This window comes from Sprattus sprattus (assembly GCF_963457725.1).
Source record: "Sprattus sprattus genome assembly, chromosome: 4".
NCBI classification, from domain to species: Eukaryota; Metazoa; Chordata; class Actinopteri; order Clupeiformes; family Clupeidae; genus Sprattus; species Sprattus sprattus.
The window spans coordinates 29882341-29906015 of record NC_137923.1 but is presented as its reverse complement, the minus strand read 5'-3'; the positions used below and the strand labels follow the sequence as shown (position 1 = coordinate 29906015).

Below are 23675 nucleotides of genomic sequence, written 5' to 3'. Positions count from 1 at the left end.
TCCTTAACCCAACAAAGAGCACCACACTCGGAAACATCACAAACATTTTAATAAAATCATACAAATGCAAACTAACATACCAATATGTATGTGAAAACCTATAAAAGATGCCTTGTTTCCTCCTGGCTGTAGGTCCTGAGGAACATTTGAGTGTCTGAACCCTTGCCATGTCGGGTCAGTAATCTCCAGCGTACTCTGCTCCGTGCACACCTCGACACCGCTGAGAAAAGTCTCGCACTATCTCCCTCGCACGTCTCTTGTTCGCTTGCTCCCTAAAAGGGGAGAAGAGATGGCATGTGTTACCTAGGCAACCTACTAGCCCTTTAGTTAAAGCTGTAAGAGCTGAGAGCACAGTCACCATGATCAGTTTGCCGTTGTTGTGTTGTGTGGTGTTAGGCTACCTTAGGATTTGTTGATTGAAAGTCTGTTTCTGCTCCATGGAGACGTGTGCTGAGGGAAAGTTGGGTGTGAGCAGCACCTCCTGCATCCACACAGACAGCAGGCTGTGGCAGTGGCGGTTCAAGCACAGCAGCACCTCGGCAAAGTGCTCCATCACACTAAGGGCAGCCAGTCCCCCAATGCCCTACACAAGAGAAACGTTCCAGCAAGTCGCGTTAGTTGGTCAGCATCTGTGATGTGATTTATAATGCAGGTTGTTTAATCACAGCAGTGGTGGTCCGTCAGGGCCTTCTCTGCTGGCCTAAACATCAGAAAATAAATGTAATAAAATAAATGTAATTTTAATATTTTCTTTTCATAAATATGTATTAAATTATTCCCCATAGTCCATTATCTTCATTTCATAGCTTCCAGCGTTGTTAATTTATGTTAGAGCTTTCATCCAATCATATTTCAGCTATCATGTGTTGCCACGGTCCGAGAAATCATCCCCGAGAACAGAAATCTTCCCTGAGGCCTTCAGAATTCACATTGAAGGCCCGTGTACATCTGATTGGTTATCACAACTGGATGTTTCAGTTCATTTAAGTTACTGGCTGTTTCAGTTCATTTAAGTTGAATGAACTGAAACAGACAGTTGTGACAACCAATCAGATTTCGAGTTGGCGACACTGGGCCTTCTAGAACATAGACATGTATAGGTAGACACCGCCTCCACTGCTTCTCGGTGAAACGCGTCGCCGCCATTTTGGGAAAGGTGCTCTCTGCCGTCAGAGGTCTGTCAGACGTGTCAAACTAGCGCAAGTTGCCAGGAGCTGCGGTTTATCTGGATAAAAATCACGATAACCTTTTACATTTCGCAACCAATTTCATGGAGTATTCAAGGGTTTATGCTCTACGTGAAGTGTGTGAAAAAGATTTGCCTCTACGTTACTTTGAATCTCGCTAGTTTAATCGCCAGTCATACATGTGCATGGGTCTATAATAAACGCTCGTGCATTTTGAAAATACTGAGAAGATCTATAAACTATCGAAATAGTGCTTCTTTAGTTACTACGTATTGACCATCATTAAGAGAAAGAGCATACATCAAATAGTGAGAAACTGGCAGTCAGTGTGTTTTTCATAGTTTAATAGTTCCTTTTCAAGTATGTGCATTAAGAAACCTTGAACAGTGCAATTGGCAATACACAGTTATTTCACAAATCAACATTAGGCTACAAAAAAAATCTATATATTTCTATAGCAGTAAAAATATACACATCTCAATATATACATAGCCTACACATCTCAATAGTTGAACTGTAATATAAATAACATAGCATATATATAATACAATATAATATAATGACTCAGTATAATGTGCAATGGAATAACATATGATATATATAATATGTGATACAATATAATATATTTTAAGTATAAGTATATATTCATATTATATATATATATATATATATATATATGTACATTTGTACAATTTGACATAATATACAATCATGCTCTTAACATTTTCAGATCTATGCAGTGCAATTGACACAATATATAATTGTGAAATAACTGTGTATTGCCAATTGCACTGTTCAAGGTTTCTTAATGCACATACTTGAAAAGGAATTAAACTATGAAAAACACACTGACTGCCAGTTTCTCACTATTTGATGTATGCTCTTTCTCTTAATGATGGTCACTACTAGTAACTAAAGAAGCACTATTTCGATAGTTTATAGATCTTCTCAGTATTTTCAAAATGCACGAGTTTTGAAAGAAAAGTGAGCGTTTATCATAGACCCATGCACATGTATGACTGGCGATTTGACTAGCGAGATTCAAAGTAACGTAGAGGCAAATCTTTTTCACACACTTCACGTAGAGCATAAACCTTTGAATACTCCATGAAATTGGTTGCGAAATGTAAAAGGTTATCGTGATTTTTATCCAGAAAAACCGCAGCTCCTGGCAACTTGCGCTTGTTTGACACGTCTGACAGACCTCTGACGGCAGAGAGCACCTTTCCCAAAATGGCGGCGACGCGTTTCGCCGAGGCAACGGGCTGAAGCAGTGGAGGCGGTGTCTATCTATACATGTCTATGTTCTAGAAGGCCCGGAAGATTTCTTTCATTGCGTTGAACGTGACACGTAAACGTCCTTTGATTGGATACTGAGGCAGAGCGGTGCAGTGCTTCAGTGCTCAGTTTAGCTGGCTAATGCGAAAACGACGTACATCGGTTTCAATGCTTATTATGCTAGTTGTTTCAATTGGTAAGACTAAATATAATTACATTAACCAACTCAAATAAACTAGTTTACACCAACTTGATAATTCCAGTTTTTGATACAATTACAACGCCATTTTCAAGACGGAACTTTCAAGAAAAACTGGATATCGTGAGGATGGGAAGTTTAATGAAACTGCTTTGCAGGTGGGACAATGCGATGTTTAGTGGACAAACGTGTTAAAGCTCACATAGGCTACTTTCGGTGGACTTAATAAAACTTTGTAGACTAATCCCTGAAAATCGCCTTTTATTTTTAAGTTGTGACAGTAATATCCAAGCGATCATATAACTGAGAGTTTACTACTCTTAATGTATTGTTAATACGGTTGTATTGATTTTAAATGCTCCGGAAATATTAATAAAGTCTGTTGTACTCGACTATGTTAAGGTGATGCAATGCTCACTTATACTGCCTTTCTGTATAAATATAATGGTTCGAGAGCCACGGCGTCGTAATGATGGTATTAGGAGGTGGATTCACTCAGTTTAACATCGTGTAGTAGGACATCGCTGAAGGCCTAGTCGTGAAATGCACGCACCGCCACTGAATCACAGTAAAGGTTATGAGAATTATTTACATAACATTTAACTTTTTTTTTGTCTGCCATCACAGCCCGTCAAAATACGTATTCTATGTCCTAGACATTAGTTGAGTCTGGGATAAATCCGGCCATGTTTCTGCCAGCACTGCGTACGTAAATTGTGTGACAAGAAACAAAATGGAGCCTTGAGGGAACTCGCCTCTAGCAGGGACTGAAGGAGCAACTTCCCGTCCTCCTGCAGCACCTCACTCACTGCAGGGATATCTTCACAGTGGGGAACCAGTTCTGTCTTTCAGTAGTAGAGCACACACAGCAGTCATGTATCTGTACACAGAGGACCTGCAGATACCCCTTCAACATCTACTAAACGTGTGTGCATTCACAGGTGACTAGGTAGAGACAAGCATTGAAGCACTAAACAGTATTTTTTTACATATCAAACTAGGGTATCCTGCTAGGTGTTGTCTGTGAAATGCTTATCACATGTTAAGTGCGCCCAGGAACTCTAGGAATGTGCCATGGACTTACAAAGAACAAACATGTTGACTTCACAGTGGGTTTCTCAGGGAATTTGAATGACAGGATTCCTGAAGAAGTAGAAAGAATCCAAACATGAATATTCAGAGTTAAATTTAAATAGCGATCATTTGCTTCATAGCACCTACCAATTGTACCATCAGCCTTGGGATATATACTCACAGGGAATAAACACATAGATCAGGTAACTGAGAATGAGATTAAACCAGCGTAGGCTTTGTTGCACACGTCACTTTTTCTGTGTCTGTTACTTATGGGTTTCAATTACAGGTAGCAGGAGTAGGCTGGCCCTCCCATTATGAAAACCACGACAACAGTATTGAGTATCCAGGCTGGGGTCAGCAGGTCGTGTTCTCACCACAATAGAAAAGAGCTTTGATGTCCAAAGTTTCAGAGAGGTACAGCTCCGCTTTTCTTTTCAGCACCTGGAAAACACCATGACGGGGAAATCACACGAGATTAGTACTCAAGTGTAAATGACACAATGACAATCAATGAGTATTTTAAAAAGATCTTTTTTTAAATGAATGAACTGCAAACAAACCTGTGCATGGAGTTGCATGAATGAATCCACAATGTCAGGGTGATCTCTTGGCTCTAAATTACAATCATGCATAGACATGAAATTATCTCCTGGGTCTAAAATAAAATCATGCATAGATATACAATGAAAACTAATAGAAATGCAAATATTACACACAGTAGTGGCTGAAAGTTGAAAGTATATTCTCTCTCACAAAACATGCATCAGTGTACATCAGTAGTCAAATGAACACCTGAACAGAAAGTTTTTCAAGCAATATCTAACATGGATCTAGAAAAAGGATCACAATGTTCAAATCATATGGTTTATTGGAAAACCGCAGTGCTGCTTACTGTCCTCGAATCAGTGAGCTCTTGTTTTTACCTTGCTGAAAGATAGTCAGTGTGATGGAGCTCAGAAGCTCAATTAGCGACTTGATGGGGGCAAAGTGTTCTTTCTCGCTAGAGAATATGTGTACAAGCTGATAAAAAAGGCACAAAACAAGCCACAATCATTTATAAACTCGAGACGTGATGGATGACTAGTGGCTCCTCTGGAACTGAAGAAGTCACCCCACCTGTCGTGTGAGGTCAAGCGCCGCAGCCTGAGGAACAGCACTGTACATCTGCCCAATCAGCTCGCTCAGCTGGGAGACCAGAGGGGCAAAACCACTCAGGAGGGTCTTCAGTGACTTGTCAAAGATGGCACAAGCAGCCTACAGGAAGGAGAAAAAGATGACCACACCAGCATATAGAGATGGACAGAAAGACAGATCAATAGACAGACAGGTCGATAGACACACAGACAGACAGATAACTAGGTAAATAGATAGATAGATGGATAGATAGATAGATAGATAGATAGATAGATAGAAAGACATATATAGATAGATAGATAGATAGATGGATGGATAGATAGATAGATAGATAGATAGACAGATAGATAGATAGATAGATAGACAGATAAATAGATAGATATACACACATATAGATAGCTACCGGTATAAAGATAGATAGATGATAGATAGGGCCTCATTTATAAAACGTTGCGTAGAAACCATCCTACATTTTGTCTAAGACATTTCCTGAAATGAGCGTAAGTGAGATCCACAGAAAACAGACGTACACACAAAAAACACGTGTACGCCAATCCTTCGGTTATAAATCACAAATGGTCGTGAAATTGTGCGCAACTGAATCTCCGCCCTCAAAACGCCCCTATTTAATCTAATCAGCATATTTTCAATGCACAAACAGAGCGCATCCTCAATCCACAAACTCTCTGTGAAAGTGGCAAGAAAGAAAGAAACATGTAAACAGAAGAATTAAAGTGAGGTTGACATCAACGTTCTGCTGATGGAACAGCAGATGCGGGCCAAAACATCGTTAGAAAGCCTGTCTGGTGGCGTAATGGCAAAAGCAAAGTATTTGACATGTAGTAGACACGTCTCCGAAGCACGAGCAGCACCAGAAGCCGCATCTGCGGCAGCAGCACCAAGGCTTTGGTGCTGTATTGAAGTGGGCTTCCTAGGCTTTCTGAGTGTGCGAAATCTGGATGAGAATACATTGGGAACCCTGTTTTACGCAGGAAATCCTCTTTCACATTTAGCTGGGCACTGTATGGAAATCTAATAAATTGCGGGCATATGGGATAGTAGGCTATACTACGAAGAACATCGGGCAAAATTCTGCTTAATGATGACGGGGATTGCTCGACTGGTCTCCAATTTCTCATCGGAACGTTCCTGTAGCCAGGAATCCAAGAACGGACACTACCTGAACGTGTATGGCCTGGTTGCCTCTGGTGCGCCTCTCTAGACGAGAGGCCATTTGGGCACAACGCTCTCGGCAAGCGGTACCTGCTTATCAGACATACATCATCCTGTGTCAAAAAGTCTGCACGATCACAAAAAAAACCTCTCTCTCCTTATTGCGCAGTTGGCAATATCCTCTAACAACAGCAATGCAGCCATATCTCCTACTGAAAACTAAGCCACTATTAGTCTTTTTATAGGTTATAAGTTTGAGCGAAATGTTTTACACTTGTGAAATTAAAACGGAATACCTATAAGATGTGAATCTCATTCATGTGTAAATTATTCTAATAGTTTATTTGATTTTAACATTAATTTGGCCTTTCACCATTAGCCCAAATGGTGACGGTGGTGCATGATGATGAAACTGCGTGTCGGCTGCCTGTCGGCGCTCGGAGAGTCCTGAATTCCTGCAGTACTCCAGTATTGCCGCAAGGAAATGTACTTACGTCAACTGAAACCAGACGTAGAGATACGTCCTTTTCTACGTCTAAGACGGTTTTTATAAATCTGTACTTAGACGTGGATTTGATCGCACGCACAGTCTAAGATCAGTTCTGTGCGTAAGTAGAAACCATCCTACATTTTGTCTAAGACATTTCCTGAAATGAGCGTAAGTGAGATCCACAGAAAACAGACGTACACACAAAAAACACGTGTACGCCAATCCTTCGGTTATAAATCACAAATGGTCGTGAAATTGTGCGCAACTGAATCTCCGCCCTCAAAACGCCCCTATTTAATCTAATCAGCATATTTTCAATGCACAAACAGAGCGCATCCTCAATCCACAAACTCTCTGTGAAAGTGGCAAGAAAGAAAGAAACATGTAAACAGAAGAATTAAAGTGAGGTTGACATCAACGTTCTGCTGATGGAACAGCAGGTGCGGGCCAAAACATCGTTAGAAAGCCTGTCTGGTGGCGTAATGGCAAAAGCAAAGTATTTGACATGTAGTAGACACGTCTCCGAAGCACGAGCAGCACCAGAAGCCACATCTGCGGCAGCAGCACCAAGGCTTTGGTGCTGTATTGAAGTGGGCTTCCTAGGCTTTCTGAGTGTGCGAAATCTGGATGAGAATACATTGGGAACCCTGTTTTACGCAGGAAATCCTCTTTCACATTTAGCTGGGCACTGTATGGAAATCTAATAAATTGCGGGCATATGGGATAGTAGGCTATACTACGAAGAACATCGGGCAAAATTCTGCTTAATGATGACGGGGATTGCTCGACTGGTCTCCAATTTCTCATCGGAACGTTCCTGTAGCCAGGAATCCAAGAACGGACACTACCTGAACGTGTATGGCCTGGTTGCCTCTGGTGCGCCTCTCTAGACGAGAGGCCATTTGGGCACAACGCTCTCGGCAAGCGGTACCTGCTTATCAGACATACATCATCCTGTGTCAAAAAGTCTGCACGATCACAAAAAAAACCTCTCTCTCCTTATTGCGCAGTTGGCAATATCCTCTAACAACAGCAATGCAGCCATATCTCCTACTGAAAACTAAGCCACTATTAGTCTTTTTATAGGTTATAAGTTTGAGCGAAATGTTTTACACTTGTGAAATTAAAACGGAATACCTATAAGATGTGAATCTCATTCATGTGTAAATTATTCTAATAGTTTATTTGATTTTAACATTAATTTGGCCTTTCACCATTAGCCCAAATGGTGACGGTGGTGCATGATGATGAAACTGCGTGTCGGCTGCCTGTCGGCGCTCGGAGAGTCCTGAATTCCTGCAGTACTCCAGTATTGCCGCAAGGAAATGTACTTACGTCAACTGAAACCAGACGTAGAGATACGTCCTTTTCTACGTCTAAGACGGTTTTTATAAATCTGTACTTAGACGTGGATTTGATCGCACGCACAGTCTAAGATCAGTTCTGTGCGTAAGTACGTTTTATAAATGAGGCCCATAGACAGATAAATAGATACGTAGATAGACAGATCTATAGACAGACAGATCGATAGACACACAAACTGACAGACAGATAGATAGATAGATATCTGTCTGTCAGTTTGTGTGTCTATCGATCTGTCTGTCTATCTATTTAGCTATCTATATGTGTGTCTATCTAGCTATCAATTTATCTGTCTATCTATCTAGCTATCTATCTATTTATCTAGATCTAGATAGATAGATAAATAGATAGATAGCTAGACAGACAGACAGATAGATTGATAGCTAGATAGACACACATATAGATAGCTAAATAGATAGACAGATAGATAGATAGATAGATGTATACAGTATAGATAGATAGATAAACAGATAGATATACTGTATAGTTAGATAGCTAGACAGATAGACAAATATATAGATACACAGATAGATTTATAGATATACTGTATAGATAGATAGATAGACAAATATATAGATACATAGATAGCAAGATAGATAGATAAATAGATAGATAGACAGATAGATAGACAGATCTATAGACAGACAGATCGATATACAGACAGACAGACAGACAGATAGATAGATAGATAGATACATAGATAGATAGATAGATAGACAGATATATTGATAGCTAGATAGACACACATATAGATAGCTAGATAGATAGACAGATAGATATATAGATAGATAGATAGATAGATAGATAGACAGATAGATAGATTGATGTATACAGTATATACATAGATAGATAGATATATAAACAGATAGATAGATAGATATACTGTATAGATAGATAGCTAGATAGATAGACAAATATATAGATAAATAGATAGATACAGTAGATATACAGATAGATAGATAGATAGACAAATATATAGATAAATAGATAGATACAGTAGATATACAGATAGATAGATAGATAAATAAACATATATATATATATAGATAGATAGATAGATACGTAGATAGATAGATAGATAGACAGATAGTGTGTGTGCGTGGCGGGGGTGCTGCTTACTTCCACTACTTCGGAGTCAGTAAGCCAATTGCTGAGGACAGCTTGAATAAGAGGGAAGAACTGCTGCAGTACTACAACCACCTGCACAGACATTTAATCCATAAAGCATCACATTTCTTTATTAGTTTACACACAAGGTGGACATAGAATTTCTTCTGCACCACACTCACACATACTGCCTTACACAACACGTGACTTTAGTATCTAATTCAGTCTCAGAAAAATACTTCAGTCATACTGTGTACACTTTTACATGTAAAAAATACTCAACAATTGTGAAGTCCCACCACACAACTCATTATTTGATTCCTGTGTCTCGTATGTATCTGTTGCCGAGTACGTGACTTACTGGGTGTGGGTCGGGCTGTGGGGCTGCTGCTGGTCTGGATATGGCCATGTCGTCAGAGCCCTCAGGCTCAGCATTGGTGTCCAGTGTGGTGAACAGACTGGACAGCAGGCCCAGGATGTGGACGATTGCTGACTTGTTAGATGGGTTGGGCTGGAAAGAAAGAAAGAGATGAGTCATGTTTTATGCCGTCGTTTCTCTTAAGGAAGACACTCTGAGACTAAGCAGTAATCCTCTAGTAATTTTGAGATATTACAACATTTCTCTTGACGGAGTTGATTTTTTTATTGTTTATTATTATTTATTTGGGAGATTTTATGGCTTATGTCAATGGATGAGTTTGTGTTTTATGTGTTTGTGGTCTATGCTTTATGTTAATGGCTTATCACTGAGTGTCAGTTTGGAGTCATGGAGTCATGTTTCTTTCTCAATATTGGCTTCAAGATCCGAAGTGTAGGTTTCCCCTCTCTGTTTGTGTCCTACTTCTCTTCTTGACAGGCTGTACAGCTGCGAGGTGAGGGCCTGAGCTAGAGACAGGCTTTACTCTGTTCTTGTAAACTCCATCATGCAAACACAGATTGAATAACTGGGATGACTGGGGAAGATGAGTTTGAGACATACAGTATGTTACGTGTGTAAGATTCTGGATGTCTGCCTGCACGATAATTGGTTTGGATTTTTTGTGTTTTGGTGTGTTGTCATTGCGGGTCTTAAAACCTTAGACTTGTTTGAAATAAATTGGAGACCACCATTGCTACTCTCTACCTTGATGCACCACTGAAAAAATAAAGCCTTGTCTTCTGATTGATCACCATTGCTACTCTCTACCTTGATGCACCACTGAAAGTATAAAGCCTCATCTTCTGATTGAGCACCACCGCTGACTGAGTCCCCTTCTGTGTGGTAGTGAAAAGTACCACCACTCTCTAAGCTCAGGTTGACCATACCGTCTCCTTTGTCAAATGCCCCAGCTGCTGGAGGTGAGGGCCGAGCAGGGGCAGCAGTTTGCCCAGGATCTGCTCCCCTGGCAGGGCCGAGATCAGGAACCCCAGGGCCTGCATGAGCCACATACACTGGGCACTCTGCAGACAACACCAGCAGGGCTTTACACATAATGCACAGAATGACATGTTCATGTTTGAGACTTTATATTAACGCTATTACCCTTTAACGCTTTAATAGGGATGTATATATTGTAGGTGTTAAAGATGGACTGACCTTGTGGATCTGTTTGACAAGAACATCCTGTGGAAAAAAACAAGACTTCTTGAGCTCAATCTTTCTAACAAATATTTTTTCCATTCATGTTGTCACGCCAAAACAGAAAGCACATGGCGAAGATTATACAAAATTCAGAAGCTTGCCTTGTGCTTCAGGCATCACACCGTAAACAATATAACCTCACCTGCGTGGCAGCCAGGATGTTGTCGGCATGGGGCTGGAGGCTGAAGCGGCACTCACGGCAGATTCTCTTCAGGGCGGAGACGCTGGACACGGACAGGTCTGCATTGCTCAGGGCCTGGAGCACCACGGGCAGAATCCCCCCAAGCATGAGAGGGTGATCTGCCAGCCACTCCCCTAGTGAGCCTGCAGAGCACAGGGAGGGAGTCACAACACTCTGGCAGGTGGGCCTTTAAAGGTACAGTCTGCAATTCTGGTTTCAAATACACCCTTCCCTTCGGTGCTACTGTGGCAACAATGTTGACTGTCTGGAACACTGTATTGTTCGGTCTGAGCCACTTTGTTTGTTGCCCATTTATAAATCCAGGACTGCGTACAAACACCTGAGTTTTTTGAGTGCACGCACAGAACTGGCAGCTAAAGGGCCGTGAGGTGTAGTGCACTGAATCTGACAAACAGTGTACTGGAATCAAATAAATTCCAGTGATTCATGTAGAGCCAGGAGGAGAACAGTACCTATGGTGAACATGACTGTGTCTGCTAGCTCCACGTTGGTAACATTGATCAGGGGGATCAGGCCGATCAGTCCAGGGATGACATCAGAGTAACTGACGTCTACGGTCTCAGCAATGGACTGAAACCCAAACAGAAGTGCCTCTATATCCTCCACGAGAGACAGAAGATGGGGAGAAAAAGGTTTATGATCAGTAAAGCCAGTTAGTTTGTCATCTATTCATTCATTGCTTGGCTGGTAGTTATAATCAGAGAGAGAGTGTGTGTGTGTGTGTTTGTGTGTGTGTGTGTGTGTGTGTGTGTGTGTGTGTGTGTGTGTGTGTGTGTGTGTGTGTGTGTGTGTGTGTGTGTGTGTGTGTGTGTGTGTGTGTGTTTACACTTGTTTATGTGTTGAGGTTGAGTGTTTGTGAAAAGGAGGTTGTTTTCTTGACTGACCTGCCAGGCGGCTGTTCGTCTCGTGTCTGTCAGAAGTCGGCCAAGTCTGTCATAAAGGTTCCTAAGCAACTCAGGCCCCAGCAGATCATATACATACATCAGTGTGTCTGAGATGTCTACCCTAGGATGCAAAGATAGCAGATCATATACATACATCAGTGTGTCTGAGATGTCTACCCTAGGATGCAAAGATAGAACACAACTATAACAGACCTATCTATCTAGAGGTATTCAGAAGGGAATGCATTATTATAACACTATGGTTTGTCTATAATGTCTATGAATTTTACATAAGAACATCCAATCTTAAGATTTCTGTCAAACATGTCTGTTCATATTTAAGACATTCATGATAGACGAATTAATATGATATTTACAACCATTAACCTTATAACCTTACCCACAACCTATACTTTGAATGCTGGCCCTATTTTTATCCACTATCAATCTCTTATGTACAGTATCATGTACCATCTAGTATTTATCATGTATATGTATATTGTATGTCTCATGTATATACCATCTTGTATGTATCATGTTTATACTATCTAGTATGTATCATATATCATCTTGTATGTATCATGTTTATACCATCTTGTATGTGTATGCCACTTTGGATAAAAGCGTCTGCAACATGACTTCATTTTAATGTATGCATGCTAATGTGCTTTATCCTGATTCATTAATCTGCTTGCTCCTGATTCTCTCTTCTCCTCCTTTTCTCCCTTTCCTTCTGCGTTCTTCCCTTCCTCTTTTTCTATCTCCGTCCCTGGCCGTCCCCAAGCAGAGCTGGGGTTTTGCTTAAGGGCTCTTCCTAAAGGGAGTTTTTTCCTTACCAAAGTCTTTTCCTTGCTCTAGGGGTTCAGGCTCTGGACTCTGTAAATAACCTTTAGAAGATTCCAATTGGTTCATGGCGCTACATAACTATATTTTAATTGTATTTCAACTCATAATAGTAACATCAACATATGCCTAGCAGATTCCCTGGATTTAAATAGTGAAATAGTTAGCCCCTAAATAACGTAAGGCCTATCAGCTTCAGAGTTCTGTGGACCTGTAAATTCTGAACTGCTCCTTGTCATCAGAGGACCAAGAGGCGTATCCCTCATCGCTGGGAAAACGGGATTTGTGCAGCAGAACATCGACCAGCTGGAAATACAGGGGCCTGTACACCTGGAGGTAAAGTGCCTGGCGATCTGCATCAAAGGACAGAATTTCGTCCTGAGAAGAGATGAGTGAAAAAAAGTCTCAGTACAACCTGCTAGCTATGGCCATTCCTCAGAATTTCCTCAGGCCATTCCTCAGCGTGTACTAGAAGGTGTGAGTGTGAGAGAGATGGCTTTGCCTGCAGCGTGTACTAGAAGGTGAGAGTGAGAGAGATGGCTTCACCTGCAGTGTGTACTAGAAGGTGAGTGTGTGAGAGATAGAGATGGCGTCACCTGCAGCGTGTACCAGAAGGTGAGAGTGAGAGAGCTGCTGGTCTCATCTACAGGGTAGTGCCCAGGGATGCCGGTGCAGTACAGGATCATGTTGACCAAGGCCTGAAAGTCTTGCCACTGGTCCACATGTTCCAGAAGGGTCCTGTAGAGCGGATTGGAAGAAACCACAAGCAGCAGACAGGTGAGATGGGTAGCAGTAACATGCCATGCTACATTAGTTAGCCACCCCGGTGGAGTACAGAGGTGTGTTCACTAGCTCATCGTGAACAGGTAAGAACCCTCTCATTTGCTTCATACCGCCCACAGGTGGTGTTTTGTTCTTAGACACTTCAAGAGAACATGTTGTTCCGCAAGGCAGAGCCGGCACTGTTAGCACTGTACCTGCAGTGTGTCTCCCCAAGAGCAACGGCAATCCTGCAGATGCCGTGAGAGGTCTCCATGTCGCCCGTCTCCACAGCCTTCCTCAGCTGATCCTGCAGGCCTAGAACTTGAGGCATCAACTTAACCAAGGTGTCAGCAAACCTGTCGGGCCCATTGGAAATATTTTTTTACACAAAAAATAAAAAGACTATTCAAAGTTGGGTACATAACATTCTTCATTTCAGTCTTCAAAGACACACAGTAGGTATCTTTCAATGACACTATCAATAAGTATAAGGGTTATAACCAGTTACTCGTTAACTGAATGTAATCCTTAGAAAAAAAATACACCGAAATGTCTCAACGGCCTTAGACCACTCACCTGTGGCAGTCAGGCTGGGAGATGGTGCTCACTATGGTCTCCACTGCCGTGTCAAACAGCTCTGGGTCTGCCAGCGTGGAGAAGCTGTCCTGCAGCAGCCCCTCGCTGTCCCCCAGGGAGACGTCCAGAGCCATCCAGGAGGCCAGGCACCGCAGCACCCTCATCTTCACCTGGGCTGGGGAGTCGGCCTGCCTCAGCAGCTGTTGCAGGAGGGGGCAGACAGTACTCCACTGCCTAGCCAGAGCGGTCCGTAACTGGGTGCGGCGTGCGGCTGGGATCTTGCAGTTCTGGAACTCCTCTGGGAGCACGGCTAGGAGCTCCAGCATAGCCAGGCAGCGGACGCGCCCGTCGGCCCCGGTGATGGCATGTCCGCTCTGAAACTCCTGAAGCAGGTCGGGCACGGCGCTGGGCCACGTGTCGGGCATGAGGTGGAGGACCAGGGAGGCCAGGGCCACACACAGCCTCGTCAGCACCATCTTGGGGCCACTGGCGAAATGGCCGACCTGGGAGATGAGTTGGGTCTTGAGGGAGCCGTGTTGCTCTGTGGGGAGGTCACTCCAGCTCCTGGATATTTTGGCATACAGCGTGCTTGCTCCAAAAAACTGGACCTCTGGGACCTGAGGAGAACCGGGACAGTTACCAGGCAACACAGTGTTGGACACCCTAATCTTCCACTTTTGATTCTATGGTACCATTATGGGATTGATTCTATGGTATCATTCCTGATGGCTGCAGTGTAGTACCACTCCCTGTCACTTGGCCCACCCAGTCAACTAATGTACATACCTCTGTTGCGAGCTGTTGTGTGTGCTGTTTTGGTGCTGTTGTGTGAGCAGTTGTGTGTGCTGTTGTGTGTGCTTGTGTGTTTGCTGTTGCGGTGCTGTTGTGTGTGCTGTTGTGGTGCTGTTGTGTGTGCTGTTGTGGTGCTGTTGTGTGTGGTGTTGTGGTGCTGTTGTGTGTGCAGTTGCGTGTGCTGTTTTGGTGCTGTTGTGTGTGCTGTTGTGTGTGTTGTTGTGTGTGCAGTTGTGTGTGCAGTTGTGTGTGCTGTTTTGGTACTGTTGTGTGTGCTGTTGTGTGTGCTGTTGTGTGTGCTGTTTTGGTGCTGTTGTGTGTGCTGTTGTGTGTGCTGTTGTGTGTGCTGTCGTGTGTGCTGTTGTGTGTGCTGTTTCGGTGCTGTTGTGTGTGCTGTTGTGTGTGTTGTTGTGTGTGCAGTTGTGTGTGCAGTTGTGTGTGCTGTTTTGGTACTGTTGTGTGTGCTGTTGTGTGTGCTGTTGTGTGTGCTGTCGTGTGTGCTGTTGTGTGTGCTGTTTCGGTGCTGTTGTGTGTGCTGTTGTGTGTGCTGTTGTGTGTGCAGTTGTGTGTGCTGTTGTGTGTGTTGTTGTGTGTGCAGTTGTGTGTGCTGTTTTGATGCTGTTGTGTGTGCTGTTGTGTGTGCAGTTGTGTGTGCAGTTGTGTGTGCTGTTTTGGTGCTGTTGTGTGTGCTGTTGTGTGTGCAGTTGTGTGTGCAGTTGTGTGTGCTGTTTTGGTGCTGTTGTGTGTGCTGTTGTGTGTGTTGTTGTGTGTGCAGTTGTGTGTGCTGTCGTGTGCGCTGTTGTGTGTGCTGTTTCGGTGCTGTTGTGTGTGCTGTTTTGGTGCCGTTGTGTGTGCTGTTGTGTGTGCTGTTTCGGTTCTGTTGTGTGTGCTGTTGTGTGTGCTGTTGTGTGTGCAGTTTGATACCTTGTCCCGGCTCAGGAGGACCCAGCAGAAGTGCCAGGCTTGTGGAGACATCTGAGCCTGGGTCAGCCACTTCTGAGCCACGTTCTTCTGGGCCATGTCAGGATCATAGTACAGCTGATGGAGAGCCTGAGTAATGTGAAATGTGAAGAGAGTGATTATGATTTAACGGACAAAGCACACACACACACACACACACACACACACACACACACACACACACACACACACACACACACACACACACACACACACACATACACATACACATACACACACACACACACACACACACAGGGAGAGAGAGAGAAATTTATTTTGCAAGGTTACTTGCTGTGGTGGTGGTTACTATGACCAAACTGATTTGATTTAGGCATATTATTTTAAGGGTCAAACATCAGGGACACAGTGGGCTATTCCATGGCTCTTCTTCTATTCTTGATGTTGCCAATAGCAACAACCTTCACAGAACCACATGGCACATTTTATAATTATAGCATAGCTTACAAAGATATCAGATTACAATCCCACTGCCTCCTCAACTCTAGCCTAGCTCTTTGCTGGGCAAAGTCATTGGAATTTCATTTGTCAGTTGGACAATAATTCACTGTTGGAACAGATGTCCCAACATTTTTTCAACCTAAACTAATACAGTGTTATATTATATACAACACCCTACCAAGAGTGGCATATAAACTCCTCAAATGCAATGTTATATTTGATTATTTTGAGTATTCAAAGTATGGTTAGTCCTAGCATATTTAATATTATTCTTGGCCTTAAGTAAGAACATTTTAACTCTAATCCTCTGTAATATACATAAGGATATGGTTCATATGATGCAAAGAACATTGCACTGTATGAATAAGACAAAATGAGTTCATCGGCTTACCCTCTCCACAGCTTCAACGGTGAAGTCAGCGCCAGACGCCTGAGCTGAGCTGGACTCCATGTTAACTCAGTTTACTAAAGGAGTACGGAAAGCGCAAAATAATCGATTACTGGTGTGTCAGGGCGTGAAGACCAGATACATCGTCAACATAATTTTCGGAGCCTATCCATGCGCATGAGCAGCACCCTCTCGACTCCTTCAATCGGACCTTCTCTAAAGAAAGCGTCCAGACAGTCTGTATCTTGACATGTAGCCCCGCCTACCAATACCAGAGCACATGTGAAGACTTGACAGCTGACACACCGCTCGGAGAACGGACGCGAGGAGACGCGAGAGCATCGACCTACTGTTCAGGCTTCTGTATGAGCTAACGAACAAAGGAGTGGATGATATCGTGTTTAATTCAGTTGCTCTTTGGTTGAGAGAAATTTCTTGTTTCTTTGTTCGATTTCGGATCCAAGGCCTCTCTGAGTGTGAGAGCACACAGTCGTACCCCTCCCCTTCTTTGCCTAGACCCCGTGTGTATTTTTAGAGATGATGTTCCCCGTCAAGTAACGTAACGGAAAGAAAACCTCTCCGCTGAAGAGTGAGCAAGCCGACAGATGAACCGCCGTCACCGCCTAGAAAAAAACACCCACGAACATGAAAACTATAAGTTATATTTTTACGGGTGCTCTGGTGATTCTATTCAATCCAGCCAAATTGGCAGGTAAGGTCCTCCGAAGATGTATGCTATTCTGTCGCTTATCTGGCATAATGCAGTGATAGTGTACATTTTATCTAGGTCCTTTAACTGTTATGGAATAAGGCGTACATTTAGCACATCATCTCTGTCAGTACGAGTTAGTGGTGTGATTATCTGAGGTGGGTGGATAACGGGATGAATGTGATAACTCTTTTAAACTGTGGAAATCAAGGCGCACAAATCATTATTGCTCACGCAATGATCGTTAAGGCATGGCCTATTCTGCCGACCTCTCCTTTTTAAGATCATTGCGTCCATAGTTTATACATCAACACCTGGCTGTTTCATGTGACAAGTCGTGCTGTATACTTGCTGTTTGTAAGCTACTAGATGGTACAATGCAATGTATTACACAGTCTTTACTAGATTTAAATGTGGCATGAAAGTAGATACTGTATATGCTCCCAATACAAATGCACAAAGGTGTTCAAAAGTGAAACTGTATTTGTTCAACTTGATTTGAAGGTGTAAGCCTTACATGAAGAGGCAGACAGTAGAGTACAGTCTTTGTTCCATTTTATCTTTTGAATAACAAATGTATTCTTGGAAACAGATATAGCCAACCCATTAGGCTGAATTAAATTATTCCTTAGATTGTTTCATTTGTTCATTTGGAATATGACCTAATTTGAGTTTCAGAGATACTGAAGCAAAGTAAACAGAGATTCCCAAGGGTAGACAAAATCTGGGCCTGAGCTCCATCTTCGTTTCTCATGGGAACAAATATACACGCCTGTTGTTTTGTTTGTTCTTTTAAATCCACAGAGATGCCTAAATGTCAGAGGCACTTGCAAAGTGGTCCTCTAAACTGCTGTTTGTGGTTGGCTGCCCTGAATTATACATTAGTCTTCACAATAAGATCAGACCAGTCGATCTACAGGCAGTACTCCCCCTCATACCCATGTGAAAATGCTTTGCAGTTTAACAGAGAGTGAGATTAGTAGTGCCATTTTTGAATATCCCTATGTTCTGTGTACCTTGATGGCTTCATTCCAAGCATTTCTTCTGTTTATATTTTGTTGGCAAATGTAAACAAAGGGCTTGAAACTAGGATAGGATGCACCCAGTGCATTTGAATATTAAGCATGTCCCCACAATTTCCTTTTTGGTCCTGTTCTAGATTTAGATCAAAAATCAATCAAAAATCACATGCCAGCCTAGATCAGGGACTTTTCTGGGATTTCCATTAAAATCGAACCATTTATATATTCAGTGAAAAGGGCTGGTGATATTTATTTAAACAATCACATTCCTCCGACTTGCAATTAACACACAGTGAGGTGTGGTGAGGTGTAGTGATGTTTCAATAACAGAGGCAGTAGTCTATAGGGATTGTGGAGCTGAAAGTCTGCTATAACATAACACTGTAATAATTATGCGTTTTACCCTTACTGAGCAGGACAACTCTGCTATAAATGTCGGAGATCTGGAATAATCACAACCACAATGGTGTGTGTGATACAAAGAGGCATCTTTATTAATTCATCTAATGGTCTACAGGTTATTTCATAAAAAGGTAGAAAGGGTTTAAACCAACCTCACCATGATAAACCAGGTTTCCGTTAAGTTGAAAACTCCTACACACAGGGCCATTTTCCAGCTTAAGGCACGCCACCTGAACACGGCACGCTGACACCCTCACCCTACGGAGGCACTGCAAGCCATTACTCACAGCATCACTCAATCTCGCTCTGCCATCTATATCCCTCAGCGCTTAAGCCAAACCATCTATGAGTTAACCTGTATCAACTCCTCACGCTAATAAAACCCACACAACCCCATCTACACATTCATACAAAAACACATATCAAGTTTAAAAGGATACACTTAAACACTTAAATAGATACACTTAAACACTTAAAAGGATACACTTAAACACTTAAAAGGATTCACTTAAACACTTAACTTGCCCCCTTAGCAAGACCCTCCCCTGGGGTCTGAATTCAAGACGCCGTCCAACAACCCGGGAAAATGCTTCGCTGGACACTAGCAGGTTTTTGACAGATGTCGGTTTTTCACCCCACAGAAAGAAGCAACACACAGGGCCACTGCACTCACCTGAGAAGGCGTTCCAGCTGTCGAAGGCGTTCCTATGTGCCCAAAATCGTGTTGTACGGAGAAGTCTTATTCGGCCTTCCTTAAGTCCAAGGCCTGACTGTCTACAACCCCTCCCCACCTAACACCGCAACAGCTAACCCCCCTATTATCTCTATCTTCATCGTCAGCAGAAGCAGAAGCAAATGCAAATTATCCCCTCCCTCCCCAAAAGAGGGTTGAGCCACAGCAGAGACGTGCTCTCTCCCTAATGCAGCGCCTGCCCAGTCTTTTGTCTCTCCAGCGCTTCCAATCAGTCACACCTGGATCTCATTCAGTCAGTTCAAGCTATCCATGAGTCCAAGCTCATTCACTGATGAGTGTACCACCCCTCCCACTTCACTGTCACCATCCATATCACAATACTATGAATTATGGGAGTTTGGTTCTACCTTCCTTTGCTTGCTGAGTTGTTCATTGCTAACTATGCTGCCTGTTTGTTTCCTCCGCAGGTCAGACCACTGATCCACTGCACACCGAGCCTCCCACTGCCCAGTTGGATGTGGGAGCTCCCGTCTCCATCTCTACCTTTTCCTCCAGACCCACAGCGACATCTGGAGAGGAAGCCTCATCTAATCCTCCACCGCAAGAGAAAACCTCCCCACCGGCTGCCACTCTCCCCTCCCCGTCAGAGCCCACCCGCGTCAGTGCTTCATCACCAGAACTTGGCACTGTCTCTGGAGGATGGAGAGACACGACTGCTCTCCATATGACAACCCCCCTCCCTACGCTCCCAGTGCCCCCACAGAATGACACCCTCAGCCCTAAGCCATTCTCATTCACAGGTACAGTGTGAGAAAGGTAGTGTCAGCCAGCATGTGTGGACTATTTCTGTGTCTGTGTTCTTGTCTGTGGCATCGATGTTCATAGCGCATCTTGCATTTACACCTGGGGAAAACGAGTCATGTCCTAATTAAAAAGTCAACAGACGCATAAATGAAAACACACGAAACCCTTCAAAATATAACATTTGACATTATCACTCTGTAATGAAAACACAAACGCAGACAAATACACACGATGTAATGGTATAATTGGCTTTATGCATACAATATTATTAAAAAACATTAATTCATGTTAATTATATAGAATGCAATTATTAATAATAATGTATTATTTGTCATATTATTATCATAACTGTCTTAACCATGCTATACTAAGTTTACCTTTTGCCGTAGCTGTGTGTAGATACTGCCCCTGTGTTTGTAAATACAGTTGTCAGCGTTACGCCGCCGTCACACCACTGGCATACCTTTGTCTATATTTAGCTCAGCTGAAGCTCTGACCTCTTGATTAATTTCTCTCACTGGGGTGGGCAATGGTGTCATACTACCATTGAATGGCTTCAAACCACTACCAGGAAATTAGGACGGAAACACTCATAGAATTAGGCAGTCAAGCACTTTACTAATACTTTCATAATCATGGTGTGTGCTCCAACACAATTTCTTTTCAAAACTGCAAGTTACCATTGTGGATATTACACAAACCTTGGGTTAGGGCTATGCGTATAACTTTTGTTTTCACGCTGTCTGTATTGAATTGCTTGTTCATAGCTTCAATTTTTGTTATATATCCTTTTATTACTGTATGTTAAAACTGTGTTATTCTTACCTCTAGTTTCCAATCCCTTTCTCGTTTCCATTCTTTTTCCATTTTTTCTCCCAGCATCCACTGCTGTTGCCACATCACTTCCCCCAGGAACAGGCACTGCCCCCACAGAGCCAATCACAACCCCTACAGCATCAACTCATCAGACTGATAGTGATCTCCTGAACACAGGCACCTTGACGCCTGCCCTAGTGGCCACCCAGACCGTACCCCAATCTACCCTTATCCCTGTATCCACACAGACAACACAACAATCACCCCCTGAATCAGTACCTGAAAAGACAACTCTGAATATGACCTCCCTCCCACCAACCCCTTCTCCTACCCAACTCCTCACGTCAGAGGCCCCCCAAACACCTGTTCAACTCTCTGTGGCCCCACCCAAACAGGATGACCCTCCACAGTTGGATGTTGGTGATGAGGGTGAGTGTTCATTAAAGCCAAACACAAAAGAGTTAAAAGTGAGATTAAATAGACATTGGCTTGCAATAAGTTAAGAAGATTGTGTCCAGAAAATTATATTATTTGACAGCTTTTGCACCTTTCCTCTTCATCAAGACGCACCACGTGACGGTCACCATCCTGCCTCTCCACTGGATCCCATCCTTACAGGGCTGGTGTCCATATTCATCGTCTGCACGGCGATAGCTTCTGTCCTGCTCTTCCTCAAATTTCGCCATCGCCATGAGCACCCCGAGTTTCATCGACTTCAGGATCTCCCGATGGTGAGTTCAGGAGGATGACTGTTGCTTCTGGTAGTGTTTTCCTGTTGATCCTTATCTTAGCATCTACAAAGCTGACCCAACAACATGGCTTTGGTGCCCAGTTGTGAGCTCATAAATGAACTCCCGCAAGATTTAAACTGATAACTGGTGTGTGTGCAAAACGTTACCATTTTCATTGTGGTTTCTTTTTTTTAAATTATTTTGTTTAACAAAATTTGAAGGTCCACTTCAGCATGTGTCTTTCTATTTGTATGCCCACAGGATGACCTGCTGGAGGATACCCCTCTCTCAAGATACAGCTATTAGCCAGCCAGTATACCTCGTCTAGCATTAAAAGATAGTCCCAAGCTGGAAAACCACTGCCATTGATGGTTCCTCTTGCCTTTTGATTAACGAGGACCTCTCACTAACAGATTGGACTTTACCTTCTCTACTTCACCCTCTTCATCTTACTACTATTGCTAGACACAGCATCATGTTATAAATAGCATCCTCATGTTTTTGAGGAGAATGTGATCCAAAGGGTCAAGCACTTAGACGAGGCCTTTTCCTTTTATTGTGGTACCTTGAGTGGTTGAGCTCATATTTAGCCAGGTGAGATTGAATCATCAATGGGAATTGTCTGACTGAAAATGTAGTGAGGTAGTAAAACATTGTGGAAGAGATGATGCTGGTCATTATGTAATTTTTATCTTGAGATGAAACATTGATGTGTAAATGGTTGCTAATATACACTAGGATTGAAATTGTGATGTTGCCTTTTTGTGCTTTTAATGTAGCTGTGTATGAATAATGGTGTTCCGAAATCTGTTTCTCCACTTTATTGGTAACTATGATAATGTGGGATTGATGTGTATTCAAAATTGCTTGATACGTCAGTCATACAGTATTGTGCTGTTGTGATGACTTATCTAATTCCAGTCATAAAAGGCCTAGTGTCGGATTGAATGAAATGTGTTTGGTTAACTTTAGTTAACAGCTAACACATCCTTAAAATCTCTAGAAGAGGCTGCAGTTCTATTAATGATCAGGTGTGCTATCAAAGTGGTCTCAAGTCAGTTGCCTGTATCAGGTTGTCAGGGAAGGCTTGTTACCACGACAGACATCCAGAGACATCAGCGCTCCAGTCAACATATTTGTTGAATCTCCCAGCATCATTTCTCAAAACATTTTCCATTACATAAGTGTACTGCTGTTTTTCATCTTAACTTTACCTGTGCATCAGCTGTGCTAGCCCAGTGACAATAATTCCATTCTCTACATTGGTTCATGAAATCTAGCACATTATTTATGATCAAATCTACAGCACACAGATAACACCAGAAGGCCTCACCTCCAAGGGTCATACCATTTTCTTTGACAGCAACTTTCAGTTAGAATTCTAAAAGAAGAATTAAATCTCAGTGAAATAAACAGTAAAGCAAGGACAGACCAAGTGCCACATGTGTTATTTCGGTCCTTGTATCTGAAACGGTTCGGTGTTAGCTGTCTCATTGATCAGTTACGGCGAATTTGCAACAGTTGAAACATTTGAAGGCATTTCCCAGGCAATACTTATGGACTGATAAAACATACAAGGACACAAGGAAGACAAGGTTCTAATTAAGATGTTCTGTATATTGAGTTGTTCAACTGTGTTCTGTGTTGCAGCTGTTGGTTGTTTGATACATCAGGTTACCTATAAATATACTAAATGCAGCATATTTTTGTATAGTTTCATTGATAACAGTTTGGTCTGTTTTGGGATGCACGGAATGTCCTTAAAATTAACCATTATTAAATATGTTGCCTTAGGCTCACTTTGACCTGACTCCCATCTCATGAAAGAAATAAAACAACACAATTGTTTTCAAAATGTGCTGTACACAAGTCATGTATGCTTGTTGCAGGTGACAAGTGCCAAAAGGTGGTTCAATGTCAAATATGTTGCACATTTGTGAAAATATTGTATAAAAGCTCAAGTTTAGAACTGTGTTTATAATAAAATGATTCTAAATTAT

The 23675-nt window shown here is 42.5% G+C and overlaps 2 protein-coding genes across 4 annotated transcripts; one reads left to right on the top strand and one right to left on the bottom strand.

Annotated features, from left to right (window-relative positions):
* Window positions 1-32: 32 nt before the first annotated feature.
* On the bottom strand, window positions 33-16715 carry ipo13a (importin 13a). Of its 3 annotated transcripts, none has more exons than XM_080837028.1 (21): window positions 16501-16714; window positions 15612-15737; window positions 13896-14512; window positions 13535-13675; window positions 13154-13295; window positions 12769-12935; window positions 11715-11835; window positions 11283-11430; window positions 10771-10952; window positions 10584-10610; window positions 10313-10468; window positions 9369-9518; window positions 9020-9100; window positions 4858-4995; window positions 4665-4761; window positions 4302-4354; window positions 4116-4182; window positions 3749-3807; window positions 3420-3509; window positions 402-583; window positions 33-272 (listed from the first exon to the last, which is right to left on the bottom strand). In XM_080837028.1, the coding sequence occupies exons 1-21, from the start codon at window positions 16558-16560 to the stop codon at window positions 176-178; spliced, it is 2901 nt and encodes a 966-aa protein (XP_080693154.1). In that variant the 5' UTR covers window positions 16561-16714; the 3' UTR covers window positions 33-175. The 3 variants fall into 3 exon arrangements, 2 of the variants coding, with proteins under 2 accessions (XP_080693154.1, XP_080693155.1); XM_080837029.1 differs by having other exon boundaries at window positions 10313-10447; window positions 16501-16713; XR_013968617.1 differs by lacking the exon at window positions 33-272 and having other exon boundaries at window positions 446-583; window positions 3420-3505; window positions 16501-16715.
* An 80-nt stretch (window positions 16716-16795) lies between these two features.
* On the top strand, window positions 16796-23675 carry LOC308364064 (uncharacterized protein). Its single transcript, XM_080837031.1, has 5 exons — window positions 16796-17209; window positions 19792-20124; window positions 21008-21373; window positions 21509-21675; window positions 21937-23675. Exons 1-5 carry the CDS (start codon window positions 17143-17145, stop codon window positions 21979-21981), a joined length of 978 nt encoding a protein of 325 aa, XP_080693157.1. The 5' UTR covers window positions 16796-17142; the 3' UTR covers window positions 21982-23675.

Coding starts and splice junctions, on each gene's coding strand:
- ipo13a (XM_080837028.1), bottom strand. CDS start 16,560: ATGGAGTCCAGCTCAGCTCAGGCGTCTGGCGCTGACTTCACCGTTGAA. Junction 10,611..10,770: donor ACATCCTGGCTGCCACGCAG/GTGAGGTTATAT, acceptor TTTTTTCCACAG/GATGTTCTTGTCAAACAGAT. Junction 9,519..10,312: donor GGCATTTGACAAAGGAGACG/GTATGGTCAACC, acceptor CTTTCTTTCCAG/CCCAACCCATCTAACAAGTC.
- LOC308364064 (XM_080837031.1), top strand. CDS start 17,143: ATGAAAACTATAAGTTATATTTTTACGGGTGCTCTGGTGATTCTATTC. Junction 20,125..21,007: donor TAAGCCATTCTCATTCACAG/GTACAGTGTGAG, acceptor TTTTTCTCCCAG/CATCCACTGCTGTTGCCACA. Junction 21,374..21,508: donor GTTGGATGTTGGTGATGAGG/GTGAGTGTTCAT, acceptor CTCTTCATCAAG/ACGCACCACGTGACGGTCAC.